At 40.8% G+C, this 19,422-nt stretch overlaps 1 protein-coding gene across 3 annotated transcripts in view; it reads right to left on the bottom strand.

Annotated features, from left to right (window-relative positions):
* Positions 1-19,422, bottom strand: part of RFTN1 (raftlin, lipid raft linker 1) — a 110,521-nt gene that overhangs the window by 60,034 nt on the left and 31,065 nt on the right. For all 3 annotated transcript variants that reach the window (XM_035128881.2, XM_035128883.2, XM_060280688.1), the window contains exons 3-4: positions 14,260-14,446; positions 1,091-1,199 (exon numbers count right to left, since the gene is read on the bottom strand). In XM_035128881.2, the coding sequence (XP_034984772.1) occupies positions 1,091-1,199; positions 14,260-14,446 (296 nt within the window). The remainder of the gene's footprint in view (positions 1-1,090; positions 1,200-14,259; positions 14,447-19,422) is intronic.

The raw sequence follows: 19,422 nt of genomic DNA, 5'->3' as shown, positions 1-19,422 counted from the left end.
AGCAAATATCAGATATGGAGCTAGCAATGACACTCCTGATAATTAATGCACTTTTTTCCTGATGTTGAACTTTACCACAATATTTGATAGAGGCTTTCCAAAGGTAACACACCATATGGGGCCGGGGGGGGGGGGATACAGAGAGAACACATAGGAAATAAGTTACCTTTCTGCACTGCTTGCAAGCTGATAAAGGCACCTGGCTGAATCTTGATTTGGGGGGGGTATGGGGGAGAAGATGAGTTTGACCAAACTACGGGAGGCAGTGGAAGACAGGAGTGCCTGGCGTGCTATGGTCCATGGGGTCACGAAGAGTCGGACACGACTAAACGACTAAACAACAACAACAACAACATGGGGGAGAAGAGAGAGAATAGGATGCTAGCCTAAGCAGGGACAATGAAATTGTTCGCTCTGGTACAGGTGGGAGTGAGGAAAGACACAACAGATTAGGCACGAGTGGTGAGGCATTGATGGCTTACAGTGAGTGCTCAGTATCACCTACTTCACTCTCCACCGTGAATCCTCGATTAGTTCCGGGAACCCCTGGAATCTTGCACTGCTGTGGTATTAGGATGGCATGTAACAATACATATGGCTTATTTTGATTCAGCTAGTGCAGGCATCCCCAAACTGCGGCCCTCCAGATGTTTTGGCCTACAACTCCCATGATCCCTAGCTAAGAGGACCAGTGGTCAGGGATGATGGGAATTGTAGTCCAAAACATCTGGAGGGCCGAAGGTTGGGGATGCCTGAGCTAGTGTGTCTCACCTGATCTTCTGCCCTTTTGGGCCCGAAAAGCCTGTGGGCCCAAAAAGCTTGGGGCTGAATTGCATTAGGCGTGAGCAATGTAAAACAGGGCTTAATATTGCAACTTAGAGGAAAATAGTCAATATCAGTATCACTTACATCAGTTCTAATTTTTAGAACTTGATTTCAACAAAACACACGAATATACCAGAAAGACAGAACAATGTGTTCCATAGATTTGGGGGGTGGGGGTGGTAAACATTAGAACCTTAGTATCAGTAGTTCCAAATGCAACTATCTGTACTGTTATTTGCAAATATTTTGCTTCTACTATACTTACTTTCTTTATAAGATCTGGCATCTTTGATTTATCTAGAAGGTGGTCTGAGGAGAAGCAACTTTCTATCTCTAAGGTATTTCCTTCACTGACAGCATCATTTCTCAGGGATCTGAAAAGAAAAAGAAAAGACGACTTTTTCATAAGCAGGTGACAAGTCACCAAAAACTAACCCATTCTATACATATCTCAGACTTACTGTAATTCCTAGACAAGCAGTGACACAGAACACTCAATTGTGTAACAAGAACTCTGAGATCAATGCATTTCCTGTAATAGTAAGAAATTATTAAAGAGAAAATATGAGTGTCTTTTGAAACAGAGGGCTAAACTAGAACTTGTTATTTAAACATTGTAACATACATTAGGTACCTTAGAACATGAACTGCATGATTAAATGTAAAAATAGAAAATAATTAAAATTCTGTCTTTTTTATTTGTTTAAAGGGAAAACTTAATAAATAAAATACTACCCTGTTGTCATGTACTGCCTACTGCCTTAAAGCCATAGTCCTAATTTTTTGTCACACATTGAAATATCACCCTTCTTAATTTACCAGCCAAGTTGTTTCAAACAGGAAGAAGAGCACAAAATTGCTGCTATGGTTTTAAGGGAATTGCAAAGCTCTGTGCTACTTGAGCCAAAATGGTAGCTTCATATTAGCTAAACAGCAGGGAGAACAACATACAATCTTTTGAGTACTGTATTCCGAACTGATCAGTACCAGCTGTCAGACACTCCAAATGCTTGCTCGCTACAGATGAAGGTGGTCCCTAGGTACTTGCAAAGCTTCTAACACATTCAGAACTATGAGACTGGGACAGTGAAGAGTGAAAATGACTGTTAAGGCAGCCTAAGACTGCAGTGTTTCCTGTGGGACATTATAGTGCCCCCCCCCAAAAGGTCACATTTTTATTTTACCCTACAACGTTAGGACTGTAAACAACATGGGACCACTCATGCCCACCGTTAAAGGGGAAGGGTAGGCTCCTTTTCAGATTTCTTGGGATCCATTAATTTCCTTTTCCAGAGGTGGAGGAAAAAATATTTGTAGATCATTCTTTCTAGTGCCATGTCCATTAGCTATGCAGCAAAATGGTGCCCACTACATTTGAAACAGTGGTGGTTTCACAATATTTGGGGGGTTCCTCAGGCATGCCAAATATTTGTGTGGATTTTTTTAAAAAAGAACAAAAGGAAAGGAAAAGAAAAGAAAGCGCAAAACAGCCTGACAATAACTGAGGTTATCAGAAGGCAACGGAGGTTGAGAGTTTGTTAGTAAAGAAGAGGAAGTTGCCTTAATTTTTAAAAATAGCAGATTCTCAGTTGGAAGGAACATCAAAGGTCACCTGATCCAGTCCCTTGCCAATGAAGGTAATCCCCTGCAGAAACATCCCTGAAAGAAACCCAGAGTCTGCTTTAAAAACCCCTAATAAAGAAAAGCCCACCACTTTCCAAGACAGCTCAGTAAATTTGGTTGAAATCTCCTTTCTTGAAAAGTGAAGGTATTGATTTAGGTCCTACCCTCTGCATCAACAGAGAACAATCAAGTCCCTATGTTATCCTGTAAGCATGCACACATGCACATGTATATGTTCTGAGCTGTGCAGTTCCTAATCCACCCTTCTTGAATGCTCTGAGGTTATCAGTCCACTCTGAAGCTAAAAAAGACTCATCCCCCCTGCAATTCCCTGTGTAGCCTCCAAACTAGTGCTTACTATTATTAATATATATAATTCACTAAACAGATACATAATTATTGCTCAGTCAGAATCAGTATGCAACCATTGCACTGATTTACCTCTGAATTTATACCAATTGTGGCCTACCCAGACTGAAATGCTCTGTTTTTTTACTACTAGGAACCGGATCTATTTGTGGGGGGGCAGGGGTTCTTAAATGCCTAAAGGGCACCAATTGCCATATTAAAGGCATAGCAGTGTAGGCAAATAAAATGTGTGTTGATGCAAAGCGGAAGCCTTGACAAAGTGTGTCTTTGACAATGCTATGTAACAGTGAGGCAAGGGAAAGGAGACAGATCCAAGACCACTGACTGATTTGCTCCCCCACTCCTCAAACAAGTGTTTACAGTACTTATCACATCCTGGGTAGCATGTGTAGAGTGCAGAACTGCCTGCAGTGTCCCAGACATTAAGTGGAGGTTCTCTTCTACTTCTCCCTACAACCACCTTTTCTGCTGGTCATGAAACCAGTCTGCATCCTTGGAAATAAAGGGACAAGTTCCACACACTTCTGAAAAGTGCCAGTATGATCAAGCACAGTGTAACTGTTAAAAATGAACACCATAAATACTTCTATAAAAACATTGTGGCCCAATGTTATATACCATGTTTAGAATGTAAGATTCTTAGTGTGTTTTTGACCAGTATGAGCAACAGAAGTAAAACCCCACACATACATTAAGTAGAATAGAAACATTGCCACCCCTCCACCTCTTTCTCCATTTTCTTCCTAATGTAACACTAATGTCTCAACAAATGAAACTGATCTGTAGAAAATGTAACTTGAAAAAAGAGACATTGCACATACTTTCTGTTATGTACTGAGCTGAATCCTAGAACAATAGGATTCAGAAACAGCGGGAGCTACCCAATCCAACTCCAGGTGGAAGTGAATCCGCAACCTGATTGGCCTGCTGGAGCAGCCAATCAGGCGGCGGGCAGAAGTGAATCTGCTACCTGATTGGCCTGTAGGAGCAGCCAATCAGGCTGCAGGCAGAAGTCAATCCACAATATAATTGGCCCACAGGTGTAGCCCTGAAGTAGCCAATCACGCAAGGCCCATTGTGTAAATAATGTATATAAGCAGATGGTTTTGGGAAAAGAGCCATTCTTCTTCTCCTCTTCTCCTTGATGACTATGAGCTGAATAAAGAGCATGAAATTCACTCTCGACTCCGAGTACATTTCACTTTCGTAAACCAAGAAATCTTTAGTAAAAATTACGTTAAAATAAAGATAGAAATCCACAAACTCCATAGGCGCCAGCTCCCTGGCGCCCTGGGTGTCTGAGCACCCACAAATGTCGGCACCCGGGCCATGCACGCTGTATGGCACCCATGACCCCAGGCACCCACGGTCGTGGGGCCAAGCTGGCACTCCTGACAAACTGTGTGTGGCTTTGGCAGAGACAGTCATTATTTGGGGTCCTTACTCACACACCTCTCCCTGAAGTTCGGCGAAATACATAGAGGGCTTGGGAAGCTATGAGATCTATTTTCTCACTGCTTAACATGAAGAAGGATTTCCTTTCCCTCTTCTGTGAATGTCATAGAACTTGGGAGAGATTTAGGTTGAACAATTCTTTCAAATATTCATGTTTTAATTTATATACATGGCAGCAAAGGAGGAGGAAATGGTTTAAAGAGGAACTTGACTTCCTGTTGTATTACCGAAGACACTCACCTCTCTAAAACCAAATACACAAGTGCTTGGTCCGTAAAACTTGCATTCAATGAATACAACAGATCGTGCAGAATGCCAATGTGATGTAACTTTCAAAACCATTAACAACTTCAAAAAGGGATGTCCATGTGAATAACCAGATATATTCTGATACCATTACTCAAAACGGCTTCATTAAAAGCAGGGGAAATCTGCTAAGACTACAATCTGAGTAATTCTGTAAAGCAGTTTCAGGCTTCATAACTGTTTGCACTGCGACTTGAAGAATGGCTTCCGATACTGCGAAACACAGGGTGGACAGGAAGCGCAAGTGTCTCCGTAGTGTCAGAAATAGAACTCCTACACCTTCCTCCAGGATAAAAGGTAAAAGTTGTATTTCAGATGATACAAAGAATTGCAGGGAACAGGAAGGGCACGGCATTTGTGCTTCCTGTCTCCACCACGTTCTCTAATGAACAAAGCTGCTTGAAAGGAGCTATGCATAAATGCTAGTATGTACTCTTCGATTAGTGACCCTAATTCTACTACCTTACTGCTGATGTAAGAGAAGTGTGTTTAAAATTGATGCATATTTCATACACAAGGAAAGAGCCAGAACACAGTGGTAGAACATATGTTTAGTATGCAAAAGGTCCTAGGTTCAATCCCTGGCATCTTCAAGTAGAGCAGAAATCCTGTCAGAAACTCTGGAGAGCTGCTGCCAGTCAGTGTAGACAATACTGAAGTAGATGGACCATTGTTACAATTCAATATAAAACAGCTTCCCTTGTCTGTATGCTTAAAAGGCTTAGCTTAGTAGCAGCCTGACAAAAAATACACAAACATATTTTAAAATTAGTTGTAAGAATCAGTATACAGGTGGCAACGGTTTAGGCACATCCAATTGTCAAGCAATTGCTGATGTGTGAGCCCTTCTAGACCCAGAAAGGGGGGGGGCATAACAGGGACATGGCATAAGGGGCAAGGGTGCTTGTGCAAGCTCCACTGAAGCATGTAGGGGCTGGGAACGGAACCCCCATGCAAAATTGTCGCTGCTTCTGTGCGTGTGTGTATGTGCATGTGTATATACATGCTGCATCCAGTGCGAGTCCTAATGAATTAATGAACATTACTAACTTAGGCCCATCCATTTCAATGGGCCTACTCTGTGTAGGACTTATCTGGATACAGCCCATGTATGTGTGAAACATCTGTCTTTGGTTACTCACATCCTGGCCACATCCAGACGAGGCGCCTGTAAGACTCTTTACACAGATCTACCATTATCAGTAGCTTCAATTAGTATTCCTATTTTATCCTTCTAAAAACTCCATAAGGAAGTTTAGAATAAATCAAGAGTATAGAATCTGGTCTTCTAGATGCTGTTGAACTACAGCCTCCCATCACCGCCAGCCAGCATGGCCAATGGTAAGGGAGTTGTAATCCAGCAACCTCCGGAGGGCCAAAGGTTCCCCATCCCTGTATTAAGGAATACTAACTTGCTCAAGGTCATTTATAAAGCTTGAAAAAGAATTTAAACTCAAGTCTTCCCTATCCAAATTCAACACTATATACATCAGTGTTGGGGAACCTCTGGCACTCCCAGATGTTATTGAACTAAAACTCATGAAAGATGACCATCATTGTCAGTGAGCTGAAAACACTCAGCACCAACATTGCTGCTCTACAGGAGATCAGACTCACTTCAAATGGCAGCCACCGAGAGAAGAATGACACCTTTTTCTGGCAAAGAGGGCAGCCAAAACCATGCATTCACAGCACAGGTTTTGCAGTGAGGCTGGGAGAGCACAGAAAGAAGAAACATCATGGTGCACCTGCATCACTCCATCCAGACACCTTCATCTGCCCCAGCTGCAACAAAACATGTCTCTCCTGTTTCGGTCTCTACAACCACAGCAGACATTGTAATTCTCCAGGGATTTGACTTCATGCTTAAATGCACACTCTCCCACTGTCTCAGACAATTGCCAACCCCCAACAACTCCTGTCATCCCTGGCCATTGGCTATGCTTGTAGGTGCTGATGGAGTTGTAGTTCAGCAACATCTGGAGAGCTGGTGGTTCCTTTCACCCGATCTACATCCTCATACTGCCCTATGCACTCTTCTTGGACACTACCATAATGAGCTATAGCGTCCTATGATTCTGGTGGCCTGAAGTGAACCATATGACACAAAATAGGTTTAATGTCAGGCAAACCAAAATTAGACTGAAAAGGACAAACATAGCAATTAACATGGTATTTCAAAAAGTTCAAACTAAAAAAACGTAAAAGCTTTTGCTAAAGGGAAAATTAGTGATATAACGCAAAAGAATTGTTCTAGCACAAGGTAAATACAGTATGATATAATTCACAGAACAAGGAATGTTGAACAGTTATGCAAAACACATGAGGGCAATTATGTGATAATCAGAAAACAAGATGACCAAGTTGGTCATAATGCCTTTCTGAAGCTCCTGAGGACCTTTTTGTGAGCCTGCTTCATTCATTCATTCATTCTCTCTCTCTCTGTGTGTGTGTGTGTAGGCTACATATAGCCCTCATTTTCTTATTCTGGCCGCTTTACTAGAACTGAAAGAAGCTTGTAAAGAAACATGCTTTGTAATAAGCTGTCACCCGCTAGCAATTCCTCTTCTGTAAGGGGTTTTCCTGAAAGTGTAAATCAGCGTGAATCAGTTCTGTCATGTGAGAATCACTGTGAACAAGCAGGCCCGAGATTAAACCTCACATCTGCTCCTCTTCATAGCCATCTCAAAAATCCCCATCATCATTCTGAAATCAACCTTTAGAATGCATTTCATAATTAGAGCACTCCTTACAATGCAACCCAGCCTCTGACCACGGCCTTTTCTGCACATTACATGCATGGTTATGTGCTATTTCTAGATGCCTGGGAAGCAACAGAGGCATAAGGTGATAATGAGCCAGTTCTGATGCCACCCTTTGCAGCTTCTTCTCTGCAAGAGAGTGTGAGAGAGTAATCACATCTTTCCACCTAAAAGCATCTTTGGACTGTCCTTAGTTCATGCGCTTGCATTTGATTTCTCCTACTTCCATAACTCTAATGGTCAAAAGACAAATGATGATGAATGTGTCATTAGAAACTATACTGGGTTATAAAATTTAACAATAGGCAGCGGGAGCAGGATAGGGATGGTTTTCATCAGGTCTGCAGCATGTGGAGGAGTTTCACTCTTCCCACCATCAAAGCCACAGTGAAAATCACCTACTCCCAAGCTGCTATTCGTCTTAAACTTCCCAGTGGCACCTATAATTAATAATAGTAGGTGTGGGTACAATTTTATTTTTATTTTTCAGAACTGAAGCTGAGGAAGGAACAGTGAAATTTCTCCTCTTGGCTTGCTGCAGTCCAGGGGGAAAAAATCGGTGGGGGTGGGCACACCAATTATTACCTTTTTAAAAAGTTGATATGGTTTCTAGTGACACATTTAGTTGCAAACAGTCGATTTCTATCTTCCTCTTTTCTTTTTTTGTAGAGGAAATACTGCAGCATATAGTGATATCCTGCAGAATCTCAGCACCGTCTCCCTGCCCCCACCTCAAAGCAGTAAACACAATTAAGAACATTATTTAACAGTTACAAAATTCAAAGGCAAGAATTTTTACTAATTAATAATTGGAATATTATTCAAATCATCCAACGATCAGAATGTTTTTCACAAATGTAATTCTGTGGGTTCATTAACTTTTCAGCAATGTAGCTTGAGTTTGAGGAATGACTGGCAGGTGCAAGAGGGGAAAGTGCTTGAGGTGGAAGGGTGTGAAAATCTGTGGAACCTCTGGAGGGAATACTCGTGGTACCCTGTCTGAAAACCACTCCTCTAAAATACTGACAACATGATACTACATCTGAAACACAGGAATGAAACTCTAGAATATGTAAGTGCTGTAGGGTACGAAAGGGAGGCATAAAATATGCCGGGGGGGGGGCATGTTACTTGCTAAGCATGTTATTTGAGGTGCCTTTTTGCTCAATTAAATAAGTGCAGAAATAAAACCACACAGTTTCTGTTATGATTATTTTCTTTTAAAAAAAACCGCAAAAATCCCTTAGTCTATAGAGTAAGAGAGTTTGCATATACTCATATTCTGGGATGCCCACAATCACCGCACCGCACCTAACAGAAACTAAATGTGTTCAGCTGTAAAGACTGTTTAAAAACTTCTTAGGAATATATGTTAGCTCACAATTGAACACTGAAACATTAACAGTGAATAGCACTTCATTCAGCTAGAAGGCAAACAATCCCATGGTCAGTATTATTTAAGAGAAGCGTCACTAACCTGCGTATCAAACAGCGACCCAAAAGCCATTTCAAGTATGTCAAACACCACCTAAAATCTCTGGGACTTCATCAATGTACTTGCACCTTTCTCTGTTGGTCGACAATATATCCCAGAATTGATCACTATGTTTTATAGCGTATGCAAAGAAACATAACATGTATAGGTACTCTGTATGTGGTGACCTGTAGTGAGAAAGTATGTGCCTGCAGTATAAGAAGGAAAATAATAGTTGGGCTTGTGGAGCACATGGTTTCCCCACACTAAGTGAGGATGAGCTTAGAAGAAACTCATGTTGATCTCTCCCAGGTGGGGTGGGTCTGGGCTCACCTGGGCTGGAGTGCCCAGGCAGGAGGGGACGGACTGGCCAGTACTGAAACACATTTTGCACATCTACTAATTATTGCACTGGATTATCCTGAGAAGGGGGCAGGTTTATATGCTTAACACCATTTGATCATGAGAAAAGAAAAGAGCGATTTTATCCTCCACAACATATACTGTATGTCCTGAAAAATAAGCTCACATAAAAGCATGCTACCTACTACACTCAGTAATGGTCCAATTAAGAATTCCATCTGATCTCTTGCTCTGTCTCTCTCCTCACATTTGATCATGGAGGTGTGTGGAAAGACTGAGGATTTCTCCTTAGATCCATCAATATTATTACAATTCACAATGACTGATGAATTGTAAAGTTGTTCCTAACTTAGTACAGTTTAAACAAAATAAAAAAAATCCTTCCAGTAGCACCTTAGAGACCAACTAAGTTTGTCATTGGTATGAGCTTTCGTGTGCATGCACACTTTTTCAGATACACTGAAACACCAGTATATCTGAAGTCACCAGAGTCACCAGATCCCCACATATAGTGAGAGGGTGGGGAGGGGCAACACTCAGAAGGGTGGTGGGAAACCGGACTGTTTAGGACTGCATTTGGTCTTACAGGAAGAATTTATGACTGTTTTCCACTGCAATTGGTCCCACAGGAAAAGCAAGGGGTGGCTAAAGATAGCTTTATAATTTATCATGTCTTTATTCAGACCAGGTTTCTCCATGGTTTTAAGTTTGGTGATAAATTGCAGTTCAGCAACGTCTCTTTCGAGTCTATTTCTGAAATTCTTTTGTAATAAGACAGCTACTTTGAGATCTTGTATAGAATGTCCTGGGAGATTGTAGTGTTCTCCTACTGGTTTCTCTGTCTTGTGATTCCTGATGTCAGATTTATGTCCATTTATCCTTTGGCATAGGGTTTGGCCTGTTTGTCCAATATAGAGAGCTGAAGGGCACTGTTGGCATTTGATGGCATACACAATGTTAGAAGATGAGCAATTAACTAGTCCTAAGATGGTATGTTTGATGTTGTTGGGGCCAGTAATGGTGTTGTCCGGGTGTATGTGGCAGCAGAGTTGGCATCTGGGTTTATTGCAGGCTCTGGTACCAGTGTCCATGTTAAGTCTGGTGGTTGTATTATTGTGGGTGAGGAGTTGTTTAAGATTAGGTGGCTGTCTGTCGGCAATGTAGGTACAGTTTGTCATCTGACTGTACCACCTCAGATTTCAGGCAACAGCTCGTTTATTTAAAACTGTCCCCATGTATGTATGTCAAGAGCGAAGGGGACAATAGAGGACGAGATGGTTGGTCAGTGTTCTCGAAGCTACGAACATGAGTCTGACCAAACTGTGGGAGGCAGTGGAAGACAGGAGTGCCCGGCATTCTCTGGTCCGTAGGGTCACGAAGAGTTGGACACGACTAAACGACTAAACAACACAACAGTCACCAGAGATGATTGTATCAAGTCAGTAGCAACACAGTAGAATTGGCATCCATTTCAGTGACACTTTTCCAAGATGCAAAAATAGAGTTTCTAAGTCTTCAACTGTCAGCTTACAAATAAGCTGCAACAAAAATCAAAATACCAATGCCAGCACATATTAATTCAAGGATTACATTATTATATGCTATACATTGCATATAGTGAATAAAACCATATCAAACAATCCTGATTCCAGCACTGCAAAAAAATGGGGGGGGGGGCAGAGATGCATGTAGTACTTGTACAAGAGAATAAGGAGAAATCATACAATTCTGGGTGTGTGGAGAGGACTTAACAGAAACTGTGCTGTGCTCCACAAATAAAGACTAAAGCTTTTTATCACATCATGCAATTTGTCAGAATTCGTAATCAGGACTGCTGAAAATAGCAGGAAGTCCTAGCTAAATTCTTAGGGCATGCAAGTTCTGCTAATGAATTTGCACTTACAACTGAGCCTCCAGTAATCTTAAGGTTTTTGCATATGCCAGATGAAAATTAGCACTAGCTGCAGCCTCTTCAGCAAAATGTCAAAATTAGACATTTTATTTCCACCTAGCTGTTTGGCTACAAGCAATCGGATTTGTGATAAAATGCTCTGCTTAAAGACTAAAATTGCATGCGCTCTCTTTTGTTTATCAAGCTTCTTATTAACACAGGCAGTTTACCCATCATAGCTACATGTTTTATATTGCACATAACCAAAAAGGTAACAGCTGTCAAACTACATAGCCTCTAGTGTCAAAGTATTGCCCACCTTATTCTATTCCCCTCTCTTTTATGATAGCAGCCTATTTACATTTTTGGCATAATAATTCATATTGGAACCAGATTGCTACAACTACCTCTTCTTCTTATTTCTTAATGGAAAACTGCAGCATCTGAGATTTGATTAGGCCACCACTGTCTCTTGTGCTTACTCCCACAATGATAACACATTGATAACTTCTACCTATGTGGGTTACTGTGGAAACAGGGTTAGCCAGGCAAGCAATGCACCTCAGTAGTCTGAGCATACCCTCCACCTTTACTCCTTCTTTCTTCTTTGGCGATCACTCGTAGCCGAATAAGATTGTCTTCCATGAATATGGCATTAGTGATGTGTCCATAAGTGACTGTGGAGGCCAGTGCTGGATCCACATGTCCTTCCACAGTGGGGACATACAGTAGGTTTCCAGGTGGGAGATGATCATGGTGAGGATTTGCCAAATGCACTGGCAGAGGAAGAGGGGTGTGGGGGAAGCACACTGTCCCCGACAGCGCGATCCGGGTGGGGTGCTATCGCGGCTGCCCCCTCACCCGTGCTGGGTGCCACGCCCCCAGGATGCGCGCACACACACACACACACCCGGGACGCGCGCCAGCCCCAGCCCTGCCTGCTCCCCCCCCCCCCGGTGCCGGAGCATGAAGCTCCGCCACTAGCCAAACGTGCCTTCCTCTTCGCTCGATTCTCCCTTTCGTCCTGAGTTTGTGCATCTTCAAAGTCCATGACGCTTTTGGTAGAGGCTATTTTCCAATTGGAGCACTCACAGGCCATTATTTCCCAATTATCCATGCTTATACTGCATTTTTGTTACTAGCTATGTTGGAACAACCCACATGGGCTTAAATATTCTGTTACTGGTGTAGAAACAATAGTGGGAGAAGCAGCCGCCACACTGGTGAAAGAACACTGAAAATGGAACACCTTCAGATCCAACACTCATTTTGTCTCCCCATTCTTAATGCTAGTTTCACAAAAGGAGTCACTACCAGCAACTGTACATTTCTTCCCGTGACTGCATTAGAAGCAGGGTGAGAGGCTATGCATTATCTGCCCATTAAGGCTAGAGGCTGGTTTTCTCTCTTTGTTCTATGGAGGAGAAAAGCCTCATTTCTGAGCTTGCTTCTGATCATGGATGGATCTAGACTGATTCTATGTGCTTGACTTTGTTTCGTTCTAGGGCTGTTGTTGTGTTTGGACTGTAAACCTGCCTGCACCGGTGAGAGACTTTAATCTACTGGGAAGCATGACATTATCCACATATACAGGTTTCTTATAGAAAAAATATTCCTTCTTTCTTTACACATTAAATTATTTACTGTTAAACAAAGCAATCTTTCCTTGCTCCACCTGGAAACAGCACAGGTAGAGGAAAGGCAGAATCTTTGCTCCCTGATGAGGGTATTGTTGTGAGGTATTCCTATCCTATGGGATGAAATGGAGGTAGGGTCTCACCTGCTCTTCTTAGGCCCCCCCTCCCAATCAGTTGTGCTTCCATTCACTGCCTGGTGTTGAAATCTGGGCATCTCCCCCCCCCCCCGGGTGTCCTATTCCTCTCCTCACTTTCCTGCCTTGCAGATCTTCCTATGCACCCTCCTTCCTGTAGTCCTGGGACTCCCCTTCACCCAAATGCACGAAGACTGGGTGTGGGAGCTCACCAGATCCAAGAAGAGGGCACCATGCAGAGCTTGGGAGTGACAGGAGCCACCTCACTCTGGCCAGGAGACCGGCAGGAAAAGGCCTTTTGAGTTCAATGTCGGTTCAAGGCCATGGAAAAGACTGTGGGGGTGGAGAGGGGGAGAAAATAGTATTTCCTCTGTAAAATGATTCCTCCTTCCCACATTAATTTCCTCTCCTCTCTAGGAACTGAGTCAGCTTATTTTTAACCCTTGGAAGGCTAAGCTGCAGAGGAGAAAGCTTACACTGCACCCATATGGATGGTGGTTTGGCCTAGGGGGCAGCTGGTGTGTGGTCTGCAGCAAGGAGGGGTCACTGACATTTGCCTCCCCTGTAATGAAAATAGAAGGGCTGCATTTCAATCAATGTGAAATGCAAGACTGACTTCTCCTCTGAATCCTCCGCCTATGGCCAATTGACTTAAGGGACGAGCAACCACAAATATCATCTAATGGCAGTAGCCATTTTGGCTTTTTTTACAAATCATATTTACATGGTAAACAATTCTTCTGCTGATCAACTTCACAAAAACTGAGATATCTCATGTCCTCAAGGTCTGAGGTTTAACCAACTCATGAGGGCTTTTTAAAAAGTTCTGTCTCACTCCTAATCTCCTCTGGGCATTGGTTGCATTAAAATGTGCTGCTTATTTGCACTGAAATGAAATCAAAGCAAAAATAATAATAATAATTCTCTTGATGTGGTGTGTCTATATTTAGCAAGAAAATTATTTTATAGGTGTAGTGGGGGTTGAATTCTAACATAATTGCAAATTTTCAACTTCTTTTTAAATAGCACTGCCTATATAATACCACCAGCTATACAGACAATGGAAATGTGATTATCAAAACCAAATGGTTTTTCTAGATGCATGTTAACAAAATAAAATTATTACACTAAAAGACGACAAGAACAGGCCAGCCTCTCAGACTTCTGCCCAGGATTGGTTGTTTCCTGGTGACAGTGTATTACAAAATATGAAACACATTTCAGCTTGTTATCCTCAGATTCTGCTGCCAAGCTGCAGATGGATCATAAAACACGCAAAACATGCTAAGCCTATGAAAATACCCAAGGCTTGCACAGCAAATATTAACATGACACTGCTATTATTTCCTGATCTAGGTCAAATCTCAGCAGGAAATCTCATTGTCTATTTTTATTCCCTGCTCACTATCTTGAGCTTTACCTTTCTGTTTTCTTGATCAGTACAGCCCTGAAGATTTGTTCCTGGGGAGTCCTCTCATTCTCATTAGTTGGCTGCACAAAGGGATGGACAGCAGCCAAGATGAAACCCTGCTGGTACAATTCTTGCAGCTGAGCAGGAAGATCACGCAAGGAAGAGAGCCTGATTGCTGATGATCCCAGTAGCTCAGCTGGAACCAAAAAGAGAAAGACTGATAAATAAACCTGAATTATATTATGTAAGCCTTATGTTGAGTTTTTAAATATCTACATTCTCTTTAGGAATAAAAAGGCTGCACACACTTCTGCAAAGTAGCTAAATACGGTACATACCTGTTGGGTGCATTTGTTTGTTTACGGTATATATTAATCGCAACTCTAACAACAATAAGCATAAGTCAGCTATTAGTAGCAGTAATGCTAAGCCCAAAAGAAAAAAAAGAAAATACTGTTTCCCTAATTTATGGCTCTAGATGTTATTCTGCAAACATCCACACCAGATCTTTCAAAAATTTCATTTTTTTGCATTTTTTAAAAAAGGGCCATTTTATACACATCCTGTTACAGGAGGTCGTATACCCAACCTTTAATATTAGGCATCACCAGGGATCCCCAATGCTGCAGAATTATTATATTGGCTGTTAACATACTGCTACAAAACCATCTCCCCTGTTCTTCCACCAGACCCTACTTAACCAGTATGTGACCAATTACTTGATTCACATCTCCAATATCCAAGGCCTTCTCCACAATTTTTTTTTACAATAGTTTAAACCTCCCTCCAAAAAGGTGCAATGGCTAAGGACTGTGGCCAAAGTAGATGAATTTCACATCTCCAACAGTTATCAGCCAGAATACCTAAATGCTTAAATTACATTTCATTTGCTGCATTTCTAACCTGCCCTTCATCATAACTGACCTTTAAAGCTATAATCTTTGCATCTCCAGATTTCTTAAACAAAGTTGTTTTAATCACCCTACCAACTTAAGTAAATGTTACTCATAAACTAAGAAGACACCTAAGACAGCAAAAGCTACATCTGCAAAGTTTTAGTAAAACAAAGGTTTTAAATACTAAATTCCTCTCATATTCCTTAACAATGTTTGTATTTCAGATTACAATGCAATTATTATTTGGGTAAATGCAGTGTACAAAGGGCAAAGCCAAATTTTGGGTTTTTGTGTAAACAACAAAAAAGTCCCTGAGAGTCCAGAGGCCAGAAGAGCTTGCAATCTAAAGGTGATTCATCAAATACTCCAGTCTGCATTCTCTCTCTCACACACGCACAGTCTGTCACCATGTTGATTCCATTTCTCAGTGTTTGCCTCTTTAATTTCCTTCCTACTCGTACTGCTACAAATCGTGATCTTGAGGGAGTTTCAGTGTACCTAGCTACTATTCAACATCAACAAGAATAAGAGCTTAAGAAAGGTGTGCAGGTTCTTGAAACAAGCTCTTCTTCTACCGTATGTAAAACCCTCAGGAATACAGTCTGCATGAAAGACAGTAGGCTCTTTAAAAAGTATTTTTTCTCTCCTGCATTTCCCATAAGAATGTATGGCTCTCTCTTTCTGAATAATAAAAGAAGAAGTTATAATAAAAACTAATACATATTCAGAACTAATAATAAGAGGCATAATTTAAATAATAATAGGATAGGTAGCTGCTGCCCTATACTCCTGCCACAGTTTCTCTTAACCTGCAAAAACCATATTCCAAGAATATACAATGGAGCTTCTGATTGAGGAGCACAGGACACAACATCATTATTTCTTTAAATAGAGAGGGAAAAACTGAAGAAATGCATATACTGAAGAATAATACAACTCACAGTTCTGTCACAGCATACAAATGAAGTAAAATTCATAACAAAATCCACTAAGTTATGGAATGCATGTGCTGTAAGATATAAGTAACCAAGCTGCCTGTCAAAACAGACTGACCCTGTGCCAAGCATACAAAACAAATTTGGATGTGGGTGTTGACAACTTTAATTGCTTTTTTATTTTTATTTTATTCTTTAAAAAAACAACCTTTCTTCCTTTTTTAGCACTGCTCAGAATTTTATTCAATTTTGTCTTTGTCTTAGAGAAAAGCATTCTGTTCATGCAAGGTGTGGCACCCAATTTTTACAGACCTGTCCTTCCTATTTAACACCCCCCCCCAAAAAAAACAACCCTGCTTCTGACAGTTAGGGGGGTGGCTCTGAAACAGAGAACTGTAGATAGGCGCAATCAGCAGAAAATATTTTCTCTCTCTGATGATACAGTAGTACACCCAACTGTTGGCACCACTGATTACCCAAAGTCAATAGAAGTGTTAGCCACCTCAAAAACAGGTGTGATCACAGGGTATCCCAGTAAAGGGGTATACCTGTAGTTGGAAGTCTCTATCCAAAAGCCAAGGCAATTTTGCACATCCAGGTTCTAAACTCTACACACAGCAGCACAATGGTTCACACTCTGAGAAACTTGTCTTTTCATGAAGATGTAGAAATATAACCTTGGGGTCAGAGGGAAAACAGGTAAGTGGAAGTTTCTAAATAATATTATTTTATATGAACCTACCTATGCCACATTTCTAAAAATGGTCAGAGTTTGAGAACATCTGAAGGAAACACAAATCTGAAGGTTCCCACAAATATGCCACAGCCTTGCTCTGGTATATTCCTAAAATTTAATATGTATCACTCTAGACATAAAAGAGGCAATGCTCATCTCCTGATTGCCCTCTAGCAAATATTTTGTATAGATAAATAACAGAGCAAGGGTATAAAACCATGTATGTGAAACTTTCCCCTTGTAAACGGAACACCTCATAACAACTAGTTCTAACTAGTCCCTAAACCAAAAATGAATTATATGCAGGCAGGATTCCAAATTCATTACCCAAGTTCACATATCACACTAAGTCAAACCATGGCTTAGCACAAATGTGTGGGCTCCAGAAAAGAAGACTGTGCCCACTGAACTCCTCCCCAGTCATTTTGCTGCTGTGCTATGCTGAGTTAAGCCATGGTTAAGCTTAGCGTGTCATCTGAACCTGGACTTGTGATTTAAGTCTTACAGGCAAACCATAAACCACAGGACAAACCTTGGTTACAGGTCATAGTTTGTTTGGAGAGAACTAAACCAGAAGCCCAGATTCAGACAACATACTATATAGCACAGTACATCAGGAAAGCAGCCAGAGAAGACCAAAGCAGCAATTATCTTCTCTCTCCAGGAGTCTGTCCATTTACTTGCTCAAGTTAAGTCATGGTTTGACTTAAGAGTTACTTGCAAACCAGAAAAATATCTACAATGAGTAACTAAATGAACTTTATCATACTCATTACTCTATGCCTTCCTGGGATACAGATAAATGTATTAGAAATGGCATCACAGCAAAATAAGCAATATTCTAAACGGCTATCATGCTGAAGAGCATATCGGCCTCCTCAGACTAAGCCCCAATCCTAAGCATCATGATCCAAAATGAACAGTCCTTATGTTTACAGTTACCACCACCGACCCCTCCATATACAGCCTGATTCACACATAACCTTAAACTATGTTTTTTAAAAACTATGGTTTAGTGTTATCTGTGAACCCAGCCCAGCAGCTTAATTATAGTTTGCTTCCTGTCAATAAATCACAATACTGTATGAAGTTATGCCTAGTTGCTGGCTTACAACCTTGGTTTAACTATGTCTTGGTGTTACATGTGAACCAAGTACAGTATGCTTCCTTAGCCACAAGTTTCTTTGACCAGATCAAATGCTTACCAAACTACAGACATGAGCCGAGCGGGAAATATATGGAGAACTAAGCCATGGTTTGCATGACTATCTGTGGGTTAACTCGTGGTTTGCTAAATAAACAATGACTTGGTATTTTGTACAAACCAGGCCATAAAGAACTCACCCTCTTTTTTCAGGCATACATTGTTGACATCTATTGATTGCAAGATCAGCACTACTTTTCAAAAACTTGCTTTGTCAGTTGAGGATCAAACCATGACAAGTAATCAGATGAGTTTCTAGGTTGGAATAATAAGGCAGGGATAGCATTGTTCCTAAATAATAAATAGCATTGCTATTTAGTATGCTCAATAAAACTTGCAATCTACTTTTAATCTTATCTAGTGTGGCGCAGTCTGTCTCCCAGTTTCACTCACAGATACATTTACTGTGAGTTATTGTGTCCAGGGAGCACTGAAATATAAAGCCATTAACAATTCCTGAAACAACCACTACTACATTGATTGACGTACTAAATTAATGAGTCTGGATCTACCTAAAATCTATGTCTGCTGTGTTGCATGAAGGAAGCTATCCTAAACATGAATACTATGAAATAAACCTACATGATAGTCTTTTTAAAAAACAAACAAACAAACAAGAGATAGGGAGTGAGAACAGAAAGGTTTAACCATAGGCACACAAAACCTCAGAGACATTGACTGAGACTAGGATCCAGTGACGAAAAAAAGACTAGTAAATATTTCATGCTTTTTTCCTTGATATATTATGTTAAGTGACATTCCCAGTTTCTCTTTTAACTTTGAAGGAGCATAATAAATAACACTATTAAACAAATCAGTATTAAATATTCAAGATAAATCTGGAATTTCCACAAAGATGAATTCCTTGTGCTTACTTTTATTATAGTATCTAAAACTTTAGAGAGAATAAACAGGGTACTGGAAAAGCATGAACTGCAAATTAGGGAGTACATATACTTTTGCCTCTTCATATTAGAAGGGTCATCACTATTAATGTTCAGGAACATTATTACCCAAACATGTAATAATTAGGTAAGACAGTTAAAGACATTAGAAAAAATGTGTATCTCAGCAGTACAGTATAAGATTTGGCTTACACAAGTGTATAATTTCAACATAAATTATTTTCCTCCTTGCCTTTGTTCTCATTTCTTACTAGTTGAGTAGTTGTATTGGGGACAGAGAGATTTCCCTAAAGTATATTTAAATAATATGATCACACACTGGCTAGGAAGATGGTTTATGGCTTTTCTCATGGGACAAAACAGTGATCAACCAAAGCCCCTAAACTGCACTATGCCCAGTTTACAGGCCTGCTTTTTCAGTTTATTATATGTTTCAGCAAATACCATGGAATATCAGCTAATGCAGCAACTATGACGAATACTTATAGCAGCCACC

This window comes from Zootoca vivipara, chromosome 12, assembly GCF_963506605.1.
Source record: "Zootoca vivipara chromosome 12, rZooViv1.1, whole genome shotgun sequence".
Taxonomy (NCBI): domain Eukaryota; kingdom Metazoa; phylum Chordata; class Lepidosauria; order Squamata; family Lacertidae; genus Zootoca; species Zootoca vivipara.
Note: the sequence above shows the minus strand (reverse complement) of the source record. Positions and strands in the feature narration are given on the sequence as shown.